We start from the raw sequence: 26,862 nt of genomic DNA, 5'->3' as shown, positions 1-26,862 counted from the left end.
AAGGTCCTAATTGGCATGATTTTATCTACATGGCAACCACAGTTACCCTTTCAAAACATAAATCTAGGTATCACCCTTCTGCTCAAAACTCTGCACTGGCTTTAACCCTTAGAGTAAAATATAAACTCCTTTCCAGGAGAAACCTCATGCCCTACCACTCTTCCCTTAACTCACCCTGATCCAGGCACACTGGTCTTCCTTCTGTTCCTTTTTCCATATTAAGGACCCAGCACTTACTGTTCCCTCTACCTAGGGTGCTCTTACCCAAGATCATCACATGGCTGGCACCTTCTCATTTAACATCAGTTCAAACATCAAATCCTCTGAGGTCTTCACTAACCAACTCATCTAAATTACCACCCAAAACACTCTGTCACATCATCCTCTTATTTTCTTTATAGCTCTTACCATTATCTGAAATAACCTTATTTACATGTGTATTTCCTGACCTCCCCCAAAATTACAATGTAAGCTCCATGAGAGCAGAGACTCTGCCTGTCTTGTTCACTGTTGTATCTCCAGATTTTGATGTCTATCATAGGAGGTATGCAATAGATATTTGTTATAAAATACATGAATTAACGTGTGTACTCCACAAACATTATATCATGGCAAAAGACAACAAATCTTAAGGGTACTTATGTTTCAGCAGAAAACAATTTGCAAGTTTTCTTGCTTTAAAAAGAAATACATGGGAGGCCAAGGTGGGAAGACTACTGAGGTTAGGAGTTCCTGACCAGCCTGGGCAACGTGGTGAGACCCTGTCTCTACAAAAAAAAAAAAAAAAAAAAAAGCCAGGCGTGGTGGTGTGCACCTATAGTCCCAGCTACTGGTAGGCTCACTTGAGCCCAGAAGTTTAAAGCTGCAGTGAGCTATGACTGCAACACTACACTTCAGCTTGGGTGACAGCAAGACTCTATCTCTAAAAATAAAAACAAATATATATATTCAATGGCTTCCCACTGTCCACCAGGTCAAATTCAAATTTAGTAGTAAGCCTTCTGAAATGGCCCCAATCCACCATTTCAACTTTATTTCCCACTAAGCCTCAACTGCTCCCAAGTACTATGCTACTAGCACATGCCTTTGAGCTTCCTTTCCATCTAAAATGCGCCTTTTTATCTCTGTTTCACAAAACATTAATTCCTTAAGAGTAAGCTCAAAATGTTATCTCCATGATTGAGCCTTTCTACTCCCCACACCAAAGTAATCTCTCTCTACTGCCCTTTTTATTACATTTAATTCTGTTTAATTCCTTTAGGGAAGGAACCACATGTTGTTCATCTTCATTGTTGCTACACTCCATTATAAACATAATACTTTACTGTACATTTAAAAAATTTATTGAATTGACTTCAAATCTTCTCTTAACAACATCTTCTGCAGATATCACCAACAACACAGATATAATAGATTTGTCCTGGATATACAAGAAATGATCCTGGTATGACATACATAAAAAGACAATAAATAATCTAAGATTCATATTTGTTTCCAAGTGAGCACTATAAACAAATTTTATAGGCATTCAGAGGAGGGATACGCCAACAAAGGATGGCATATCATTTTAATGACTTTATAATTTTAAAATTAATATTTAATTATATAAATATCCTTTCCTCTCTAACACACACTAACACTGGCCCAGAATCCCTAAATCAAAAACACATTATTAGAGAAGGTGTTAGTTACAGGTGGTGGGGTGGCGAGGGGAAACACAAAGTATAGCATAAAGCTTTACTGTAGCACTAAAAATTCTTTCGAAAATGCTACAAATAAACTGTACGCCACAAAGCCAACTATAGGGGAGACTGCTTGTAGACAGAATCCATTCCCTCTTCCTGAACAGAATCCTAACTTTGTTAAGATCACTGCACTTCCCATACACAGCCCATATACCTCAATATCTTATTGGCACCAATACCAATTGTACTGGTTCAGGAATAGACAGGAGACCTAATTTTGGCCATTGAGAATGGAGGGAAGATTTTCTAGGTGCTTCCATGAAATCAGAGGGCTACAGGTAGCTTCTCTCTCCCCTCCCCACCTGAACAAAAATCATGTTGCTCCGGTGCCATCCCATAATCCTGAGGGAAAACAGTGTTAAAAAAGAAGTCTAGGCTGGGCGCAGTGGCTCACAGCTATAATCCCAGCACTTTGGGAGGCTGAAGCGGGTGGATCACTTGAGATCAGGAGTTCAAGACCAGCCTGTCCAACATGGTGAAACCCCGTCTCTACTAAAAATACAAAAGTTACCCAGGCATGGTGGCACGCTCCTGTAATCCCAGCTACTCAGCAGGCTGAGGCAGGAGAATCGCTTGAACCCAGGAGGAGGAAGTTGCAGTGAGCAGAGATGACACCACTGCACTCCAGCCTGGGTGACAGAGTGAGACTCTGTCTCAAAAATTTAAAAAAAAAAAGTCTACATTACAACATCAGTGAGACTGAAAGACTTTGGATGTTTGATAATACCGTAGAGCCACTAAACCGAGAACTCTACCCCACCTTTGCTCTTGATAGGTTAACTAGTAAAACTTTCCATATTCTTTTTTTTTTGAGACGGAGTCTCGCTCTGTCTCCCGAGCTGGAGTGCAGTGGCCGGATCTCAGCTCACTGCAAGCTCCGCCTCCCGGGTTCACGCCATTCTCCTGCCTCAGCCTCCCGAGTAGCTGGGACTACAGGCGCCCGCCACCTTGCTCGGCTAGTTTTTTGTATTTTTTAGTAGAGACGGGGTTTCACCATGTTCGCCAGGATGGTCTCGATCTCCTGACCTCATGATCCGCCTGTCTCGGCCTCCCAAAGTGCTGGGATTACAGGCTTGAGCCACCGCGCCCGGCCACTTTCCATATTCTTTAAACCAATTTGCATCAGGTTCTCTGTTCCAACCAAAAGCACACTATTAATCCTCAACATTTGTATTGTGTAATCAGCTACCTCTTATCACTGTACTATCATTTAAACTATTTTTTATTCCAATACTGAAGACTTGTACCACCAGAAATTTGACCTGTTACAATGTTCACAAAATTCAAGTTCATTTTAAAGACAATTTAAAAATAACAAATAGCCCTGAGGTCTATAACAGATAATTCTTTTTTCTTTTTTAAACGAAGTCTCGCTCTGTTGCCCAGGCTGGAGTGCAGTGGTGCAATCTCGGCTCATCAACTTCTGCCTCCCAGGTTCAAGCGATTCTTCTGCCTCAGCCTCCCAAGAAGCTGGGACTACAGGCGTGTGCCACCATGCCCGGCTTATTTTTGCATTTTTAGTAGGGATGGGGTTTTACCATATTGGCCAGGCTGGTCGCGAACTCCTGACCTCATGATCTGCCTGTCTTGGCCTCCCAAAGTGCTGGGATTACAGGCGTGAGCCACCGTACCCAGCCAATAATTTTTAAAGTATCACAGTGTAAAAGAAAAAATATGAAATCAAAGATGATTAATTTTAATTTCAAATGAAAACCACATTTCATTAAATATTTACCTCTAGAGACATTAGTGTTTCCATATTTTTTCTGCAGAAAGATAAAAGATAGGTATCATAATGATTATTTTTTAAAACCTTGTTCCAATTATTTCTACACAGAATGGCAGTAAACCATTTTTTAAAATATTTTATTAACAAAAGTCTCGAGTATAAAGTTGACTGAATTAAAATCATCTTTATCACTTAGAAGATATAGCGAAAATTCAACAGGTATTAAGATAATTTGGTCAAAATCATTGCTTTCCACTAAATTCTAAAATCAAAATTCTAACTTTGTTAAAACTTGTGAAGACAATTATCAGCGTAAGAGGTATTTTAATTGAATTATTATGAGGAATATGTCTTACCTACCTTTCACAGCTATACAATAGCTAGCACAAGGTAGACATTCAATAATTTATTGAATTTAATTACTGTCATTATTTTAATGACCACCCTTTGACCTTTGGCCCATATTTCTCTCTCCTGAACATTCTACCTGGACGTTTCCACTATCATTCAAACAAAACCAAAACCCTAGAGTTAAAAACTTCATCTCTAAATTGCCCTCCTTGTTATATTTTATTATATTCCCCCCAAAATCTCTGCAAAATTGTTTCTAAAGTTGGAGTTTTTGATGTTATTTCTTCATCATAGCTACTGACTCAATATTGAGATTTAATTGTATCAAAACATTTTATTCCCTATTTATTTGCTTAACTCCACTGTTCACTCACCAATTCTTTCATTCATCAAGCAGATATTTATTGAGTGCCTACAATATACCAAGCACTTATGTTAGGTATTGGGGAAGAGGTGGTAAGCAAAACAGACACAGTCCCTGCTCTAGTAAGGAAGATCAATAATAATCAAATAATTGCAAATACATATAATTAAAAATAGTGATAAATGCTGGAAAATAGTGACTATGGTATATTCTTAATCACCTTTTAACACTTAAATGTTTACAGTTTCTAAAAATTATCACAAAAAGAGAATTTAAAAAAACTAAATCCTCAAGCCTACAGAACTATAATGTGTTATCAGAACTGGTTACACAATCTGTCACTATTATTATTTACTGCAAAAGGTATCTACATCCCCGATTGCCATCAGATTCATATACAAAGCTACTATGGTAAAGTCATTAAAAAAAAAAAAAAGAAAAAAAAAAGAAAAAAGGTCTATTGACGGGTGCAGTGGCTCACGCCTGCAATCCCAGCACTTTGGAGAGGCCAAGGCAGACGGATCACCTGAGGTAGGGAGTTTGAGACCAGCCTAACCAACATGCAGAAACCCCATCTCTACTAAAAATACAAAATCAGCCAGGCATGGTGGCTACTCGGGAGGCTGGCCTGGTCTAAGGCAGGAGAATTGCTTGAACCCAGGAGGTGGGGGTTGCGGTGAGCCGACATGGCGCCATTGCACTCTAGCCTGGGCAACAAGAGCTTATAAAATATATATATTTCACATTTTCTTCATTACCTTATAAAATAAGGGATAAATGCTGCTTTTAACAGTGTCTCTAGCTTGTAATAAAATGACATTTAATCACAGATCAGTTTATAATAGCATTATTTGTAACAACAGATAAATGGAAGTAAATTAAATGTTTAAAAAAAGTTTAGGCGGGGCGTGGTGGCTCATGCCTGTAATCCCAGCACTTTGGGAGGCCGAGGCAGTGTTATCTGTCTCAAAAAAATCTCTCTGTCTCTCTCTCTCTCTCTCTCTCTCTCTCTCTGTGGTAGGTAAGAATTTTACGCATATGGCATTTTCCAGAGCACCTCCCTCCCCAGAGTTGTGCCACAATTCCAAGTTCATATACATTGCCAAAGTACTGAAGACAAGGAACACTTAAAGCACATCCAAGAAATATATACACACAAACACATAAAAAATAACAAGTGAAATTATGACAAAATAGTACTAGAAATTCAGCCACTATTATAATTGCCCTTAGTCACCCTGAGGCATTTTTTTGTAATAATACCCTCAGGAAAATAGTTCCTTTTACTTTTCATAATTTGGCTAAACATGTATATAAACTAGCTAGTGTCATTAGTATGTTGGTGCTATAACCTGAAAACTCAGAAGAAAATTTATTAAGGAGGGCATGGAAATCCTCCCCCTCTACTCCCTTACCCTAAACCCCGCCCTATGCATCACTTCCATTTGGCTGTCCCAGGTTTTGTCCTTTATAATAAACTGGTAATATGGATTCATACTTCTCCAGCAAAAACATGCTTCTTTTAAGGAAAAAAAGCCAGTTGAAGCTATATAACAAAAAGCTTGCTGCATCCTTACAAATGAAAGCCAAGGACTATCTGGCATAAGTAGATACAAACAGCAGCAGCTCAGTGGCTTACAGGTTTCAGTGACAAAAACTGAGAACTTAACAGAGAAGAAAGCACACAAAATATCTCAAACATTGCCTTTTCACTGAATTATAAAGATAATTCAATATCCATAAAAAAGGAAAATTAATCAAAACTAAGCTGAACAAAACACATCTATAACTTCATCTATAACTTCACCTCAATATGCTAGAATAAAATCATATATAGCTCTTTACATTCTAGAGGCTGGTAACTTTCAGAAATGGACAGCTGTAGAGTAGAATTAAACATAAATCAAGTGAAACAGTTAAAGTGAAAGTCCTTCTACGAAAGAAGAGTAAATCTGAACTAAACATTTTCTTGGCATTTCTTCATAAAGCTTTCTGGATTTTCAAAAGAAATTCAGACTCAAATACAGTTTGAGCCATGTGCAGAGAATTTTGGAAAGAAAATGAAACAACTTTTTAACTAATATTTAAGCAGCTTTAGGTAAAAATTCTTAGGGTTGATGAACACTAAACAATTAGGGTTTTCAAAAATCAAATTTGTCTGTTAAAAAATTAATACCCTCTCACAAAAATCAACTTTGTATATCTGAGAACTAAAACATAAATTAGAAACACTGTTGCAAAGGAAATAGTACTGCCGTTGGGGGGAAAATTCCTTTGTCATCTCCAAATACTAGTTATATTACATTATCTTCTTTTACTTCTTTTTTTAAATGGAATGGTTTACATATTTTTTAGTAATATAGCTAACTGAAAACAAAATATACTAAACTATCATAAATATTTCATCCTAACCCTATTTTAAGCTGTAAATATATAATGTTATCTAGATGGACTGATTAGTATCTGCTTTAAATTCTATTGATTCTCAGTAAAGACATTAAACTTAGAAATTAAAATGATTACAGATTTAGCCTGTAAATTTTTTATGGCTTTGCTACTATTTTGAATGTTTTTCCCTTTAGATAAAATGCAAAATAAATTTTTAGGTATGCAATCACCAACAAAATAAATGACCCACAGTCTGGAAAACAAAAACGACCTTGAGCAACAGAAGTAGTGAACAAACTAAACAGAATGATTTCTAATACAAGGAAGAAAAACATTACATAATTCAATAATAATTACTTTTGGGGTGTGTTTTTCAATATGCATCTGAATGTAAAGAGAAAGTAAGCAAAGATGTCACTCTCATCCTCTGAAAACCTGACTTGGGAGTAGTTAGAAAGCTGACCAGTTTTCTCAGAGTCCTACAGTTCAACAATCCCCCGAAACAAACTTCTCTTAACCCTGCCCTAAAACAGACATGAAAGGAAGAGCTGGTCAGTTCTTTAGATTTTAAAGTGATTTTCTCTAGGAGAAGTTGAAATTCATTACAAGAGGAATTTCATTTAATATAAGGCACTTCTCATTATTAAAAAGTCAAAAACAATAGATGTTGCTGTGGATGTGGTGAAAAAGGAACACTTACACACTGCTAGTGGGAATGTCAGTTAGTACAACCTCTATGGAAAACTTTAAGGAGATTTTTTTTAAAGAACTAAAAGTATATCTACCATTTGATCAAGCAATCCCACTACTGGGTATCTACTCAAAGGAAAATAAGTCATTACATCAAAAACACACCTGCACACATATGTTTATTGCACCACAATTTACAATTGTAAAGATATGGAACCAACCTAAGTGTCCATCAACCAATGTATGGATAAAGAATATACACACATATACACACACATACACACACACACCATGGAATACTACACAGCCATAACAAGAACAAAATAATGTCTTCTGCAGCAACTTGGATGGAGCTGGAGGCCATTATTATAAGTGAAGTAACTCAGGAATGGAAAACCAAATACCGTATGTTCTCACTTGTAAGTTGGAGCTAAGCTATTGGTATACAAAGGCAGATAGAGAAGTATAATGGAGTTGGAGACTCAGAAGGTAGAGGGAAGAGGGTGAGGGATAAAAAACTATATATTGGGTAAAATATACAGTACCCAGGTGATGAGAGTACTAAAATCTTGGACTTCACCACTATACAATTCATCCATGTAACCAAAAACCTCTTGTACCCCAAAAGCTATGAGAATTTATATATACACACACATACACACACACACACACACACACACACACGGCATTTCTTTGCATTTACAAGGATAAACTTGAACTTCAGAAGAGCAGGTAAGTGCTGCTAAACCAAAGCTACCTTTGCGGTTGTATAGCTGACATGTATTCTGATGCCTCCTCATAGCACCTGGCAGCTCCTTAAAGAAATAATAATCATATCCATCATTTGCATCATTTATATCATTTGTGTGATTTATTGTCTTCACTGCTCTGTTAGTGTTCTTTTGCTGTGTGTTCACAGAAGTGTCTGTGTATCCTTAATGAATTTAACCTACATAGGTTTTTCAGGAATCAACTAAACTCTTAAGACAGATAAAGACTATTTATAAATTGTCATCTTTAAGAACAGAGAAATAAGAAAAAGACTGATCTGCTCAAAGAATATTCTCATAAATTCTAACACAAATTTCCCATTTGCTGTATCCAGTTTTGAGCTCCTTGATTACAGGACTTAGAAATACCTCAAAAAGAAAAACACAAGTTTGAAAATAAGATCAATGAAGTAGGTGTAAAGGATTTAGACATTTTTTTTTTTTTTTTTTTTTTTTGAGACGAAGTCTCACTCTGTCGCCAGGCGAGAGTGCAGTGGCACGATCTCGGCTTACTGCAACCTCCCCCTCCTGGGTTCAAACGATTCTCCTGCCTCAGCCTCCAGGGTAGCTGGGACTACAGGCGTGCGCCACCACGCTCAGCTAATTTTTGTATTTTTAGTAGAGACAGGGTTTCACCATGTTGGCTAGGATGGTCTCAATCTCTTGACCTCGTGATCTGCCCACCTCGGCCTCCCAAAGTGCTGGGATTACAGGCATGAGCCACTGTGCCCAGCCGGATTTAGACTTTTTAATTCTGTAAAAACTACAGCTTTTTAAATTTTCATTTTTATCAGTTATTCATAAATACACATTCAATCATCACTTAAGATTTAGGAAAAACATTAGGCCCCATACCTACTATCACTTCCACCAAAAAAAAATTCCCTTTCCATACCATCCTCCCAATATGGTTATAGCATAATTTTAGTTAAATATTAAGTGTTTCCATTACTATACCCATATAAGTTATTACTTTTCCTTTCCTAAACAAATTTCTATTTTTCTTATTGTTTTCTCATTTGCTTCATTTCTAAGCAACCTAAATTCTCCCCAGATTTCCAAATCTCCTCTCAAGATGTTCATCCATATCAGATACTTAAGTCTGTCCTGGAACCTTCTGAACTGCATCCTATCTGTTTTGGTTCACCTCTATGCTTAGTGCAAAGTCGTCATTTTGTATTCTCCCTTCACTATAGTCTTAGGAAATCCTTTCTACTCTCTCCTGCATTGTATCTCCTGCTTCCTATATCCTGTTATTTCCTCATCATTCACTCCTTTATCTAGTTGCAGCTAAGGCAACAACTCATTCCAGTTTGCCTAAGACTTTCCTGGTTTTAGAACAAGTCCCATATCCTGGGAAGCTCCTTATCCTAAGTAAACCATTTGTAGCCCACAGGTTACAGAATTTTTAACACCTTCATGCCTAAAAATGTCCTTATCCCACCCTCATACTTAAGAATTTGGCTGGATATAGAATTTCAGTTTAGAAACTGTTTTCCTTCAAAATATTAACACTGTCTTTTAGCTTCTAGTGTTGCTGCGGAAAAGGCCAAAGTGTTTCTGATTCTTATCCTTTGTATTCACACTCTTTGGAATCTTTTGGGGTCTCCTGTTTGTCCCAGAGTTTTAGGAATTCCAGAATGTACTGGTTCTGAACCCTGATATGAATCTATTTTCATCCACTGACCTGGGTATTTGGTAGGCCCCTTCTGTCTAGAAACTCGTGCCCTTTGGTTCTACATTTTCTTAAATTACTTCATTGATGATTTCCTCCCCTCTGTTGTATCAAAGTGCTCTTTTAGAATTCCTATCATTCATCAGATTATTATTCAGGCCTCCTAAATTGGTCCTCTAATTTTCTCCTCTATCTCCTCTTTTCTATCTCTCTGTGGCTTTTTGCTCCATTCTTCTACTTTCCAATCTTGTACTGAGGTTTTCATTTTAGCTATCATATTAATTTCAAAGAACTTTTTTCATTCTCTTTTGTTCCTTTTTATGGCATCCTGACTTCATGACTGCAGTATTTTCTCTCATCTCTAGAAAATACTGATAGTTTTATGTGATTTGGTGTTTTGGGGGGATTTCTTTTTTCGAAGTTATGCTTTCCCTGAAAAGTATGTTTCATGTGGCTTGCTTTTTTTGTGTGGGACTGTACCTTTCCTTAGATGTCTGGCAATTCTCAGTTTTCCATTCATATTAAATTATGAGAACTAAAACATGACATGAAACTCCAAACCCTTGGGTGAAACCCACTGATAACAAATCTCACTGTAGTGTGACTACCTGAGCCCTTTACTGAGAAGCCCCTGATATCTGCATCTCTAAGTTCTTTCTTCTTGGGGAGAGTCAGATTCTCCATACAAGACTCTTCTAATCTCCTGTCCTTGTGATAAAGGCCTAGTTGCCAGCATTCTGGGAGCAGTAGAAGTGAATATAAATTTACTCAATCTCCTTATTTTCAATATGAAATGTCCACCATAAACTACGCCTATGTTGCCCAATCGAGAAAACCTCTGTTGTACTAAGAATATCCAATATTTGTTTGAGGAGAGGGACAAAGTAACCTAATGGCACTCAACAGGGGAATGGCTCTAGAGTTTCTACTGCATCTAAACCAGCCTCAATCAATCCTCTGTACTTTAGCCCTACCCATACCTCAACTTCCAGAGGTTCCTAAAGATATCAATTCTAAGACTTTTGAAGATTCTGCCAAGTAAATTGAACAAGTCCTCAATTTTCACCATTGCTAATTTGGAATTTGACTTTCTCAGATCTCCTAAGTCATTATCACTCATCTACCTGCTTTTCAGCTTCCAAAATTTCGTTTCTATAGTCTCTTCTACCACTCTTACCATCCTTAAAGGTTTATGACTCTTTAAAAAATTACTTTATTATAGTGTTAGTGAATTGCAGAAGGAAATGAAGTTATATTTGTATGCTCAATCCATCATCACCAGACTCTAAAGTTTATGAGGGACATTGTGCAAATAAAGTTAAATGCAGAGTTAATCCAAGAACCTTTACCTTGAAAAATCTGAGATTATCTGCATTTTACCTTATTCTTTTAAACAGCAGCACCCTCTTCTCCTTACCCTTTTTTTTTTTTTTTTGAGACGGAGTCTCGCTCTGTCGCCCAGGCTGGAGTGCAGTGGCCGGATCTCAGCTCACAGCAAGCTCCGCCTCCCGGGTTCACGCCATTCTCCCGCCTCAGCCTCCCGAGTAGCTGGGACTACAGGCGCCCGCCACCTCGCCCGGCTAGTTTTTTGTATTTTTTAGTAGAGACGGGGTTTCACCATGTAAGCCAGGATGGTCTCGATCTCCTGACCTCGTGATCCACCCGTCTCGGCCTCCCAAAGTGCTGGGATTACAGGCTTGAGCCACCGCGCCCGGCTCTTCTCCTTACCTTACCACCATGAAGTACTTGTTTACAAACTGCCAACTGCTAGGGGATAATAAACGACTACTCATACAAGAAATCACTTTTGACCACATGTGGTGGCACCTGTAATCATGCCGGTAATCCTGGCACTTTGGGAAGCCAAGGTGGGCGGATCACTTGAGGCCAGGAGTTCCAGGCCAGCCTGGTCAACATGGCGATACCCCCTCTCTACAAAAAATACAAAAATTAGCCAGGCATAGTGGCACATGTCTGTAGTCCCAGCTACTCAGGAGGCTGAGGCAGAAGAATTGCTTAAACCCAGGAGATGGAAGTTGCAGTGAGCTAAGATCACACCACTGCACTCCAGCCTAGGCAACAAAGCAAGATTCTGTCTCAAAAAAAAGAAAAAAAAAAAAAAACAGAAAAATTACTTTTGAATTTTTATTATCACTATTTCTAATTATTAAATAATTTTAAGGAAAAAAATTACTTTGAAATTTTTTACAATAGGGTAAATCAAAGAAGAAACAAGTCCCTAGCATTAAAAATACGAGTTTCATACAATGTTTCAAGATTAGAGCTATTGCTTCTAGCCTTGCATATAACAAGTACAATGGCATAAATCATTCAACCTACATTACCAAATGTCTCCTATGGGGTGCAATGAAAGAGGAATTTCCAAACAATTTAACCAATACATGAAAAGTCATGAATGATCAAAGTCATGGTTTAATGAGTAAAAGAGTCAAATTCATTTATAGCTGGGGTAAAAGATGAGTGTGGCACAAAAGAACAGCACAAGAGAATTTTAGGGATGATGGAACTGCTCTGTATCTTGACTATGGTAGTGGTCACATGACTTTACATTTGTTAAAACTCACAGGATGCACACCAAAATAAGTGAATTTTACTATAGGTAAATTTCTTAAAGAACTTTAAATAATTTTTAAGATGACAGTGGAAAATAAATATAAAATTGCACATACACACAGACATACATAATAAGTAGTCATTCCCTTCTCCTGCCTGAACAATTCAGCCCTAAAGATTAGATGACAATATACATCAATGTTAATTTCTTCATTTTAATAGTTGTATTGTGGTTACGCAGAAGAATGCAGAAAATATTTGGGGATGACAGAGCATTAGGTAGGCTACTTACTCTCAAATGGTTTAAGAGGAAAAAGAATTGTACTATATTTGCAATGTTTCTATAAACTTGAGATTATTTCAAAATGTTTTAAAGTGAAGAAAAAGCCAGGCACGGTGGCTCACGCCTGTAATCCCATCACTTTGGGAAGCTGAGGCAAACATTTTTTAATCTTAAATCCATTACTCTTTATAGATTACTCTTTTAATCCCAAAATGGGTAGGATAAAAATAACTCACATTTGTGTAATGTCTTCATTGTGGTTTGTTGTCTCAAGAAACCTCCTTTTCATTTCTTGTTGTTTACTCTTTTATTTTTCTTGCTGTCAGAGAAGTCTCTTAAGGTTGGTCTTTCAAGGATTACTAGGTCCTCGCATACCTTTAGATGTTATTCTTATTAAGCCGACTTTATTCTCTTTCAACAAAGTTCATATACTTTAAGGATTATGAAAATTATTTTCTTCATCACCATCATCAAATTTGACACCACCTTTTCGACATTAAAATATCATAGCATCTGCTGCGAGCGGTGACTCATGCCTGGAATCCCAGCACTTTGGGAGGCTGAGGCGGGTGGATCACCTGAGGTCAGGAGTTTGAGACCGGCCTGGCCAACATAGTGAAACCCCAACTCTACTAAAAATACAAAAACTGGCCAGGCATGATGGTGGGTGCCTATAATCCCAGCTACTTGGGAGGCTGAGGTGGGAGAATCGCTTGAACCCAGGAGGCGGAGGTTGCAGTGAGCCAAGATCATGCCATTGCACTCTAGACTGGGTGACAGAGCGAGACTCCATCTCAAAAAACTAAATAAATAAATAAAGTGAAGAAAAAGAGAAGTAAACAAGGATCATATTAAAAAGTCTGTATGCCACACTAAAGAGGAGTTCAAATGTCATTCTGAAAGCTTTCAGTAGTTATTGAAGTATATTAAGCAGGATGTTGACATGATCAAAGGACCATGTTATAAGTGGTTTTTTTTTTTTTTTTTTTTTAATTCCTTCTACAAAGGTCCTGGATGTGTAGAATTCACAATATTTTCAGGTTAGAGGCACATGTAATAAGGAAGTTGTTACTGCTTAACATTTAATGGGAAAACAAACATGATTAACAAGGTCAGTAAGATCCAGGAAGGTAATCCATTTGTACACGTTTCATACAGAGAAGTCAACTGAGTCAGATGCACACAGAGGTTGAATAAAACCAGAACTCATGAGCTACTACACTTAACTGGGATTAACAGAGGCACAGAGTCAGAAGAGACAAATATGATGATCACACTTAATCACAACTTCAAGCAACATAACACAGCAAAGGACTCTTAGAAGAAACTGTCAGCTTAGCATGCATTAGTCTGAACTGAGTAGCACATTACGAAGGCACACAGCAAAAAGGCAGAAACAGATTCTACACTAGACCTGAAAATATTATTGTAGTTTTAACCATAAACTCTAGGAGAATCTCTATAAGTAGAGGGTATGGAAAAGCTTTATGATATCATATGTCAGCTTCTCACATATCTGAACTTAGTCTGTTGTTAAATGTTTCTTAGTTACGATTTTAGCTCAGGGCAAGATCATGTAGCTAGCAACACAATCTGAAAAAGGGGTTTTAGTCACTTTTCATAGTGGGGGCTTTTCCTAATCTTTTCAAACAAGTATTTTTTAAATCCCAGGGCATACCACTTCTAAGTAGATGCTTGAGTGCTTTTAATAGTATCTGAGTCAACTTGGGGCATTGCATTAGCCACTCCAAGTAAATGATGATACTTAAGAATGGGATTCTTGCTGTAGCAAGACAACTATACTGCTTTTACAAGACTTTCATAAAATCTAATTAGCACTGTTCTATTTCACAGCCATGACAATATCGATCCCAAATTGTGTACCAATGGTTAGAGAGGTACTGGATTAGAACATAATAAATTATGTTTTATGTTTATGTTTTTCCTTTACTGGAAAAAAAGAAAATCACTAGGTTAGCAGGTGCATCTTTGCAAACCAAGAATTGCACATATAAACTCCTCGAAGGCATGTATCAAGTCTCATTGTCCTTTGTTTGTAAAGATATACACACCCAATGCAAAACTCCACACCAACTTAATATTGCTTAGATGACATAAACAGATACGCTAAAAAAACATGGCAAGGATAAAGGCAAACCTTCAAACCTTTGCCTTTGTTTGGAAATTGATATAAATTGTGACAATTTGTGTGGTAGAAGAATTTATTAACCACTTTCTGTCACACAACCAATTTAAAGGCTCTCACACTACCTATGGTTAACTATATACCAGCATTTCCCAAACTCTGTCAGCTGTTCTTCATAAGGAGTTCCAATGTTAAATTACTCAGGCAAATTCTAGGTAAAACAAAGTTTAAACGGTTTCTACACTGAACTTTTTGAAACTTTTTCTATGATAACGTGCTTTGTAATATCCAAAGAGGCATACAAAAAGCACTATTTTCCAATCTTACATATCCACTGAACTCTGAATTTTCAGAATATTCATTTATATCTCTTGAAATATAATCTAGGAAACACTAGTATACATTAAGTTTCTACATACCACACCACACATTTGTGGTACTGTCAGGTCACAAATACATTTATGGGTGCTGCAAAATCTTTAATACATAAAAAGTCCTAAATGAACAACACATCAATAATTTTTCATGATGATTTTAACCTTCTGCATTGAAGTCCAGAACTCTACCACTGATGCGCAGATTGGACATAAATAGAAAAATAAAATGTTATTAGTCATCTCATATTCATTGTTGATGGCAGACGAATGAACATTAACTTGATATTTACTGAAGAATAATTATATAACAACAAAATGTTCCAATGCAAAAAGCTTATTCTATAAAATTTTTTTGCATAGTCACACAGAGATATTGGCATCTTCAATCCCAATATAATAAAATACCATCAGTAAGGTATGAATGTATGTTAATAGTAAAACAGTTATTTACATCCTTAGTATAGCTATGCATTTCAGTTTTTACCAATAAATGTCATTTTAATTATTCCTTTATCATAAGGCTAGACAGAAATTTTTAAAAGCAGAATGGGAGGCCGGGCACGGTGGCTCACGCCGAAAATTCCAGCACTTTGGGAGACCGAGCCTGGTGGACTGCCTGAGTTCAGGAGTTCAAGATCAGCCTGGGCAACATGGTGAAACCTTGTCTCTACTAAAATACAAAAAAAAAAAATTAGCCGGGCATGGCAGCATGCACCTGTAGTCCCAGCTACTTGGGAGGCTGAGGCAGGAGAATTGCTTGACCCTGGGAGGTGGAAGTTGCAGTGAGCTGAGATCACGCCACTGCACTCCAGCCTGGGCAACAGAGTGAGACTCCATCTCTTAAACTCTTTAAAAAAAAAAAAAAAAAACCAGAATGGGAAATAAGCTGACAAAATACAATTATAAATCACCAGAAAAGGAAGAATCCTAAACCAACTTTTAACTTTTTAGAAAAGTAAACTATTAGTCTTATGTCCATTTTTCACAAAGAGACATAGGGAGGTTAAATAACTAAATCACCCAGCTAATAAACAAAGTAGTCAGTCTTAATCCAAAACCCCTTGCTCTTTTCCAGTATATTGGTTTAGAACAGAAACATTTCAGGTTAGGTGTTCTACTTGTGGATATTCACCATGGAAACTCTAAGGAAACTGGATTAAGTGTTATCACTATGAAAAGACCAAACTAAATAAAAGGTGTTTTTTTCATTGATTAAGCCTACAGTGATGTTTAAGCAATCTGAAATAAAACTGAAAGTTAACAAATGATTGTACATGACTGAAATAATTCACAATCTTTTCAAAAGATTGTTTTCATCCATATAAATAGTACTTTCCAGTATAATTAGATCAGGGGTGGGAAGAACTGGTGAGGAACAGTTAAAGAGAAAAATACATCTAAATCAGAAAAAAGAAAAAAGGCCAGGTGTGGCTGCTCACATCTGTAATCCCAGCACTTTGGGGAGGCCAAGTGCTTGAACTGCTTGAGGCTAGGAGTTCAAGACCAGCCTGGGCAACACAGTGAGACGTTATCTCTACCAAAAAAAAAAAAAAGACAGAGAAAACTAATTTTATTCCCCTATATGCTGTTTGTCTTTAAAAAATGAAATTAGATTGTCCTCTATGATTATTATCTGGCCTCCCCAAAACCCAGAACAAAAATTAACAGTAACCACAGTTTTAATTGTTCACATAACGCCAAAATAGCACCAATTATATATGTTTTCTCCTTAATAAAAGTATATATTTTCTAGTTTCCTTAACAGTAATATAAATAGGTGCTGGCACTGGAAACAGTGCTTCATGGATATAATAAATAGTAGTAAAGTTCCCACACTAGTCCAAAAGTCTGAAACCAATGGCCTAGCAAAAATGTGTTACACGGCAAAAAACAATACTTAGCACTGTAACAGGATTTTAAAACTATGAGTCCATATTTTCCTCTTAAAAATCACAAAGTAATGAATGCAATCTTTTCAGATAGACAATAGTTTTGCAAAATCTATAGTAATAAAAGATGTAAAAAATAAAAGTAAGAATTTCTATATTTAATGTGAATGACTACACATAAAGAAAAGCAAGTTTAATTAAAGCAGGAAAAGGTCATAATTAAGAGATCTCTCAGTAATTTCAAGGAGTTTAGTAATTTCAAGGAGTTTAGGAGTTGACAGCACTGGTTCATTATGATGTCAAATTTCACTCTACTTTTTAGGGTGCTTTTCTTAGATGTAATTTTACCAACAGCATCACTCATGTTATTCCAACATGATTAAATTTATCTTTCAGTGCACATGACTTTCACACAGAAAATGAAGTTCACAGCCACTAAGTAAAACAACTTACTCAGATTTGGATTCTCTCTCCAATCCACACAATAACCCAAATATCTCTCAATATTTCTTTCTAACCCTGCAACTCAGGAAGTTACAAGGAAAACCATGACCTTATACTGGAAGAACATTTCCCAAAGTGTATTCTATGAAACACTGGTTGCCAGCCATCCTCCAGACGCTCTGAAAAAAAGCTTATTCCATAGTCAGATAAACTTCATAAATTCTAGGATAATCTGCCGTATTTTTAACATTAAATGTTGTCTAAAATCGTCTCCCAAATTGATTTATTCATATAAACCTTTCCCCTTGCCCAAGCATTTATTAAATATCCCATGGATTTCCAGAATACACTTTGAAACTAGGGAGGGAGGTTAGAGTGAAGAGGCCCTAATCCCAAAAGAGAAGCAAACAGTTCCATGAGGAAGAATAAAGGCAAACAGTGGGATTGGAAAGGGGAAGCCAGGTCTTTGTGTCCCGTTAACATGAAAGCTAAAGTGCTGCTCTCATACCATGACAGATAAAAGAAACACTAGCCAATAGAAGGTTAGCCATTCCCCACCTACTGACTAGAAAAAGAGATGACAGTCATAGGAAGGAAGTGTGTAGAAGCTAGCTAGATAGAATAATCCTGGAGCTCTACTCACCATTAATGGGGAAGAAAAGGAAGCCCCCTTGATTTGGAAAGGAGTTTTTTATATACAACAAAAAACTTGTGTCTGGGATGATCTATACTTACAGTGTGGGTAATTCAAAAACAAAAATCACACCAGGTGCAGAGGATCACACTTGCAATTCCAACACTTTGGAAGCCCAAGGCAGGTGGATAGCTTGAGGTCAGGAGTTTGGGACCAGCCAGGGCAACATAATGAGACCCCCATCTCCACACACAAAAAATTTTTTTTAATTAGCTAGGCATGGTGGCACTTGCCTGTAGCTCCAGCTACTTCAGAAGCTGAGACAGGAGGATCACCTGAGCCCAGGAGGTTGAGGCTGTAGTAAGCCATGATGGTCTTTCATAATAATTATTATGATAAGACTTCTTGACCCATCAAGATAGGGCAACAGGAGCTAAGCAATTCTTGGTCCTCGATACCTAAAACCTGAAGTCCCTATCACTGGCAGTTTCCTGAGCAACAAGGGATGGGAAAAAATCTGATGGAACTAGCAAATCCTCACCTACATCTACCCTAGAGTTCGGCTGAAGTGATGGGAAGCTAAAACCAAGAAACTACTACCCTTGTTTATAGGTCATATGGTTATCACTCAAACTCAAAAACTTATATACCTCTGACAATCAATCAAAGTCAACGCCCATTAGCCCAAAGTCAGAAAAGGAAAATGACAAAGGAAGAGACAATAAATCATCGCAAGAAATACAAAAGAGTGAAATTAACTCCTCTGCCCGTTAAGTTCTTTTAAATTAAAAATACCCAGTCATTCAACAAGTCAGACTGAAGCAGCAACTCGGGAACACGGTCTTCATTCTCATTCTCTATCTCCCTCTCCCTACTCACTCTCATGTTCTCCCTACCCCATGTCTCCTCTTCCCATCTATTTCCAAGTCTACATCTTGTCCATACCTACCCTTTCCCTTCACTAGGTGCTTGAGTAAGTCCCTAATCTATTGTGTGCCCTTTTTGATAAAATCAACTGTCTATAATATTTTCACTGTTTAACAGTCAACACAGTATAGCTGCACCTACACTGAGGTATTTCAAACTCTTTTTATCTCAACCTATAGTAAGAAGTATGGGAACAAGAAATACAGAAAAACACAATGTTTTGCACAACAATACTTACTCCTGCATTTGATGTACTTTGTATTTTCTATTCTAGTCTTTAATTTTTTAAATGCTGGTTAGACTTAATAATTGATTTTAAAACCTATCACAACCAGCAGGAGAAAACAATGAGCTACATAGATAACATACTGTCAATAAATGTACCAAATAAGAAAATGATCAGGGAACAAATTTTTGATTGGCATGGAAGTGTGGTACAATAAAATATTTATTTGAGCTAAGTTATTTTATCCTAAAATAGCCTGAGCTTACTGTGTTATAGTATTCAAGTCCTAGGAATTACGGGACATTTCATAAAATTTCCAACATACTGCACTATTTATTTTTATATACTGCTATACTAAGGTATGCCTTACATTTCCATATAAAATAAATATATTTCTAACATTCCTAAAGTGTTAATCCTGACCTCCTGTTTTCACTCATAAAGCAATAGATTATTTCTTTAAAAAAGCTGGGTGTGGTGGTGCCTGTCTGTAATCCCAGCTCCTCAGGAGGCTGAGGTGGGAGGATCTCTGAGTCCAGGAGTTCAAGACCAGCCTAGGCAACATAGTAAGACCCTTGACATGGTTTGGATTTGTGCCCTCACCCAAATCTCATGTCAAACTGTAATCCCAGCGTTGGAGGAGGGACCTGGTGGGAGGTGACTAGATCATGGGGGCAGACTTCCCCTTTGTGTTCTTGTGATAGTGAGTGAGTTCTCACAAGATCTGGTTGTTTAAAAGCGTGTAGCATCTCCTCCTTCCCTCTCTTCCTCCCACTCCAGCCACGTAGGACGGGATCTGCTTCCCCTTTGCCTTTTACCATGATTGCAAGTTTCCAGAGGCCTCCCATGGATGCCTCCTGTAGCCTGCGGAACTGTGAGCCAATCAAACTTCTTTTCTCTGTAAATTACTCAGTCTTAGGTAGTTCTTTATAGCAATGCGAGAATAGACTAATACAACCCTGTCTCTAAAATAAATCAATACATAAAATAAAAAGGGTGATGCTCCTAAAAACAAAAAAATTATAATACAACTCTGTCTCTAAAATAAATCAATACATAAAATAAAAAGGGTGATGTTCCTAAAAACAAAAAAAATTACTAATGAACATCAAGTATTTCAAAGACTTTAGGGCTTGCCAGCACTAGTTCATTATATCTAAGTTCACTCTACTTTCTAGGGAATTTTTCCTAGATGTAATTTTATCAACAGCATCACTCTTACGCTATTCCATCATGAATGCCAGTAACCAGTATCTTCCGGCAACTACCTCTAAGTGTAATTTCTCTTAAAAAGAGAGAGACAAATAGAAATATTATAATAATAGCCATTACACTTACTGAACATGCTTCTACCATGTGCCAGCATTGTACTGGATAAAATCATTGCACTTACTCATTATCATTCCTAGAATAGAATATTAGGTGGCTAGTATAAAGGAAACAAGGACCCAACCAATATTGCTGATTATCCTAGTTGAGAACTTAAATAAAATAAATGTAATCATCTGTATCAAATGAACATTTTGATAATTCGAACTGATTAATAAATTCTACTCAGGAAAAGCTAACAATGAGGAACAGCAGATGTGAAGAACTAAAGTATCCTAGAAAAGATACAGATCCATCAACACCTCACTTAATTAACCCTCGTGTAAAAAAAAAAAAAAAAGTGAACAGCTTTATGACTATTCTAATAAAAAGAAAAGCTTAAAGCATAGTACCTGCTGATATGTTCTAGGTACAAATTTATTAAACAGACTATTCTCTATGTATATATAAAATCTGAAAAAGCTATAAAATTACTTTTAGTGATAATTTCTATGTTACAAAGTCCAATATTCAAAAACCATCAAAATACAGTTATCCACATACAGACAGCCTTGCATATTTATTTTGTATTAAGTAATATTATCTTACATTTATTAAGTAAATTGGTAAGTAATTCCCTAAAATTCCAATTTCCCATTTAAAAGTAGGGTGTGGCTGATTTAATAATGATATACTAATTCAGTCATTACTAGCAAATTAGTTTACAATGTGGAAGTTATCTTTACTTCTACAACTCCACTGTAATTTATTCTAGAGTTATGCTGACACCCAGACTATTATTGTATACACAAACATACATAATCATTTCAACAACTTAAAACTAAGCAGACAAAAGTCTTTCAAATATTATTTACTATAAATAAAAATAATACATCTTATTAAATTTAAATGTGATCTATAGTCTTAAAGCACTTTTATTCCCGTGCTCTAGTGCTCATTGGCTTAATCCTCTTTCTCTTTCCACTTATTTCCTCCCTCAAGCCATCAGCACCAAAAGCAACAAATGCTGTCAAAGAAAAACAACGTATCTGACTTTGAATTGTCAGTTTTCTTATTGTCATGATACTGCTATGAACAAAACATTAACTGTACCAATATAAAAATAAAATGGACTAAAACTAGGAATAAAATGAAATTGATATAAATGAAGCTGAATACAGCCGGTAAGAATCTTGGCTGACTCCATCTAAGAGTAATCTATCATCAGCATAAAAATAAGTAGCATCTAGCTGACACTTTCATTAATATAAATAATGAACACAAATATGTAAGAAATTGTATTATTTATACTGTGTTCCTGTTGCAAATAATCTTTTAAATATTTAAATAAAAGGATATTTTTTGAATTATTAAAAATCAAACTTAAAATTACACCATTTAAGGCAAATCTAAACTACCAAATTTAACCCCAACAACAATCCCTGTAAATTTCCACCAGAGTCCCAAAAAATAATGTTTAAAACATTTAACTGAGGTCAATTCACAATCTGGAAATATTCGTAGTCTTAACTGATTTTCACATATTGTTAGGTAATTAAAATAAAATAGGACATTTCCCCAAAATGTAGTAATCAATTCATATGAAGAACATATGATCTATTTCAATTCTTAAAGAGACTGGCATTCTTAATCTAAATTCTCAAATAACTTAAAGACATCAAACACTACTCACTACACAACTCCTGACAGCCTTTTCCATTCTTTCTTTTCTTACTCCTTATCCAAACTTCTACACTAATAAAAATAAAATTCAGCCAAATACTTATTTGATATTTGGCTTATATGAAAATATATATAAACGAGGTGTTTTTATAGATATATAAGAAACGACATCCAAGAAAAACATACTTTAATGGAAAATACATATAAATTATTCTAGCACAGCAAAATATCTCATAGCATAAAACTACTTACCTAAACTCTAATAATCAGAAGGCAGTGGAGAATACAGTTTTCTCTTTGTCATAAATCATTTAAAATTATATTTACTACTGGTACATACAGTTCTCCCATAGCTTCACAGATAGGAAAGAATTCACTAAATGACAAAAATCACAGACTAGAGTATCACTAAGGAACCATAACTTAAGAACTCAGGTTCCAACTCTAAAAGTACCAAAACCCTTTAAGTCTCAAAAAAAAAAAAAAAAAAATTAACATTACAGAATTTCTGAATTTGAGAGACATGGGATGTAAAACTACATATGCTTTACAAAATATTTTATTCAACATATAAAAGACATATACTCACAAAACCAGTACCAAAGTCAAAACTGTCTCGCTCTTAAGTGAGAAGTTACTTGAAAGATGGTTTAGATTGCTTACATTCCCAGGGTGAGTCTGGCAGTCTGTTTTGAAGAGTTATTCTACTCACATTTACATATTTTTTAAACCTTATGACATCACTTTGCTAGAAATCTTCTTATACTGGCAAATGGAAAAAGGTTATTACTTATAGGCATTCTTGGATCAGTGGTTTACCTGAGAAACTAACTTTGAATAAATTTCAAATCCAAAAAAAAAAAGACACAATCAGCACCTGACTTTTACCTCAGGAAAATAAAGTTTTACTTGGGAACGAAGATATTTTAGCATAAGAACTTAGCATAAGAACAAACTAAAATTAGATTTCCAAAGGTACAAAATAATATTCGGCCAAAATCCTTCAAAAGCCAACGTACCACTACTACAGACAGATCTGGGTGACGATGCTTGCTTACTGCAACAGTGAATTTCTGGACGTTAGAGTGTACCCTGTATATAACAGGAGACGCTGAAGAACTTGAGCCAAGCCCTCAAGCTTGAAGGTCATGGAGCGTTTGCTCACATCATTGATCTATTCCAATACAGTAGGTCTTCTAAATCACATCTATATTTAGAAGAATGAAGCCAAAAATCTAACCAGTTTAGATTTAAATTAGAGTAAAATCTCTCAAGTGTAAGCTGCCCCCAAACATTCTCCATCAACTACTATCACAAAATTTTAAAACTATTTATGTCATTTAATCTTACAAACATAATTTTTGGAAAGTCCATGTTTAGCAGTTTCCTTTGCTTGTACTATGTAGAGATGAAAAAAACCCACTGATCACCACCTTCAGCTTCCTGTTGACCTAAGGTAAACACAGATATTATATCTCCTCCCATTTTGAGAATAATTTCCATAATCTGAATGTTTCCACCAATAAATGCCTTTCAAATGAAGGACTATTACAGTGCCATGTATTAGGCAGCTGTAACCAATAATCCACTTTTGCCCATCACAGAATTGATTTAAAATATCTTACTGTTGACCTAAAAATGTAAGTTCTTCATCGCCAAGTTCCACATTAGCTAGGCCTTAAATCAAGGTAACAATTGAGCAGCACAGTTCTACTCCTGGGAAAATATTTACCAAAAACTAGCAGAAATCTTGAATAACTAGTGTCTATTTTTTTATTGTATTTTTTCTTTCAACGGAGTTTACTCATAACTCTCTATACCAATTAAATCATAATGACCAGCTAACGATTAAGAGTTTATCTAAAAATTACAAACTTACCCCATTCTAGGTATTCGAGAATGTTCTTCTCTCTTCTCAATGGAGAATTATTGCATTCATCATAAAGACAGATAAGTATATCCAGTAATGTCTCCACACTGAAGCACTGCCCATTGGTCTGAGCGGGCCCGTCCAAAATAAACTGCTCCAACTGCCTCAAACGCACTTCTCCAGACATGTTTGCTTCGATTTCTGCTGGTTTTCCTTTAAATTATTATGATGACTTTTACTATTATCTGAACCTAAATTTTAAAAGGTATGGTTTTAAAAATAAACCACTTGTTATTCAAACAACTGTCATGCAATGCTGGTGCTGAATTAAACATCCAACACACCGGTAACCTCACTTAACTGAAGCGTCTTCAATTTCACCCATATACATATATTTTGAGGGTAAATTACCATAAAATATATACTTAATGCATTTTTTAAAGAATAATACAATTAAGTCGTATATTTAAATAAAATAATTAAAAGTACAACGAACTAGAGAGTCAACACTTCTTTAAAAAAAAAAAAACTCTTCTCCTTCATTCAAAATTCAACTCGTGCAACGTAATCCTGAAACGAATCCAGTTGCATCACTAATGAATAAAGTCCGATTTGCATCAGCAATTCACTTCCCGGGAAGAAAAACAGAAAAGGGAGAAAAAAACAGAATGCATAGAAGGGGGAGGGAAAACCAAATATGTTGCTGCAAATCCTCCCAACCACCACTTGGATAGTGCATCAGCGGCAATTTCTCCAGCGGGAAAGGGAGGGGGCGAGGTCCCTGAACAGCCCCTCGGCTCGGAGCACGCCAAGTCTTGCCCGGAGGACGCTTTTCGTTTCTCCTCCCGAGGTCCTTCTTTTTTAAGGCTTTGCAGTCAGTCCTATTTTCAACGGATTCCAGTGAAAACTCTTCATTTTTCTCCAGGCTTCTCCCTAGGGCCTGAACGGCGGCGCGGCCGGGGGTGGAAGGCGGGCTGCGGGCGGCACTGGCACCGGGCTCCGAAGGGGCTACTTGGCCGCCCAAGCCCGCTCCATGTCGGTGGTCACTCGTGGGCCGAGCCGCGCCGCGCCAGGCAGAGATTCCCCGTCTCCCCCACACCCACACCGCGGCCGCCGCGCCCGGAGGCTCCCGACGCCCCAGGCGAGGGGGGGTGCTTCTCTGAATTCAAAGGACAAGAGCCGCAGCAGCTGCGGCGGCGGCGCGGGCGGCTCTGGCAGCTACTTCTCCCCCTTCTTCACACCCCTGGGCTAAGGGCATCTTTCCTCAGCGAGGAGGGAGGCGGCCGAGGCGCAGGAGGAGGGGTCGCTTCCGCGGCTGAGGAGACCAGAGGCTGCGGCAGTCCGGCTCCCAACCACTCCCTTCCTCTCCCTTCCAGCCCTCCCCCGCCTTCCCTCTCCTCTCGCGCCCGCGCCCTGGGTTCCGCGAGGCTCCTCCAGTCCCGCCGCACGCAGGCGGAGGCTGACGAACGAGTCTGGATCCAATATGGCGGCCTGGCCCCCCGGCCCCGGCACACGCGCGCGCACACGCCCTCCACTCCCCGCCCCCGCCCTGCCCGAGCCTCAGCCCCAGCCGGCGGCCAAGCCGGGCGGGGTCCGGCCGGCGCGCCCAGCGGAGGCCCCCAAGGGGGCGCGGGCTCTGGGCGCGAGTGGTTGCGCCAGCCGGAGAGGAGGGGTGGGGACCGCCTCGGCGGCGAGGCTGCGGTTACCGCAGCGTGGAATGCGGAGCTGCGGGAGGGCTGGGGAAGGCCCGGGCGGCGGTGGCGGAGCATATGGAGGCGGGATGACCGGGCCGCGCCGGGAGCTGCGGCAGGACGGGGCGCAGGGTGGAAACTGCGCCACCGCTGCGCCGTGGCCCCGGCTCCCCGAGGCTTCTGGTGCAGATAGCAAAGCGGGGCTCCTGCCTAGTCCTCGGAGACATCACCTGTCTGGCGCGTTTGTTAAAGGCGCCCAGAAGCAGCGGGCTTTAGGCTTCCGACAGAGCTGGAGAAGACGAAGCCTCTCAGCCCCTTACCTGCTCCCCACCCACCCCCCAGATTCGGTTCGCGCACACTCCAGAATAATCATTTCTGAGTTATCTAATTACAGCACTTCGTGTGTCATTTCCCAGGACAAAAACAATGACAGACTTGTCCGCGCTACCATCGAAGTCTTGGGTCTGCACGCAAAGGATGGAATCCCCCATCTCCATTCCCAAAAGTTTCCCTTCGGGAGCCTGATAGTGTCTCCTGCAGAACTGTCCTAGCGGCTGCCTGTTTTTCCCTAGCCATGGTTACCGCCTGCGGGGGATTCAGCCTGTGAAGGCAGTCAAGGCAGTTCACCGCTGTCATCAAACCTACACCCCCGTGTGCACGCGCACACACACTTGTAACCCAGTGGCACAATGCAGGAATTAGGGCAACAAAGGCAAATCACTGAATAGCTAGGGCACCTGATGCTTGTAAGGCCCTTCCAGGTTTTTGTGAATCTCGGTTTTAGGAGAGCTCCCTTTAAAAAATTCTCATGGAAGATGCCACATTTAAATTAACACCACAAAACTGGGTCGTTGCAGTTCTGTTACTTTCTCAAGATTGCCATCTCCTTTATGGTCCTTCTCTAAAATACAATTATTTTATATTCCCTCCCCTCACCTGCGAGGCGGTTATGTTTCTATGTTAATGCCCACAATTGCATCTTACATCTTGATAATATGGAAGCTGAGGAAGAATTAGAAATGAGGGCCTAGACGTAAAATGAAGGCTAACAGAAGTCGATTCAAGTTGTGATTCACGAAATAGCACGAATCTTTTATG

The 26,862-nt window shown here is 38.1% G+C and overlaps 1 protein-coding gene across 19 annotated transcripts in view; it reads right to left on the bottom strand.

The window, feature by feature from the left end:
- CDC42BPA (CDC42 binding protein kinase alpha) overlaps positions 1-25,558 on the bottom strand; it is a 324,270-nt gene extending 298,712 nt beyond the window's left edge. For 14 of the 19 annotated variants that reach the window (XM_031655196.1, XM_031655180.1, XM_031655161.1 and 11 more), the window contains exon 1: positions 24,083-24,367. In XM_031655196.1, coding sequence (XP_031511056.1) covers positions 24,083-24,260 — 178 coding nt within the window. In that variant the 5' untranslated portion in view covers positions 24,261-24,367. Of the gene's footprint in view, positions 1-24,082 lie in introns of all 19 variants that reach the window. The other 5 variants (XM_031655209.1, XM_021926575.2, XM_031655222.1 and 2 more) reach the window with 2 other exon arrangements.
- Positions 25,559-26,862: the final 1,304 nt, after the last annotated feature.

The sequence above is a fragment of the Papio anubis genome, chromosome 1, assembly GCF_008728515.1.
Source record: "Papio anubis isolate 15944 chromosome 1, Panubis1.0, whole genome shotgun sequence".
In the NCBI taxonomy this organism is placed as follows: Eukaryota; Metazoa; Chordata; class Mammalia; order Primates; family Cercopithecidae; genus Papio; species Papio anubis.
This window is presented reverse-complemented; position numbering and strand designations above follow the sequence as displayed.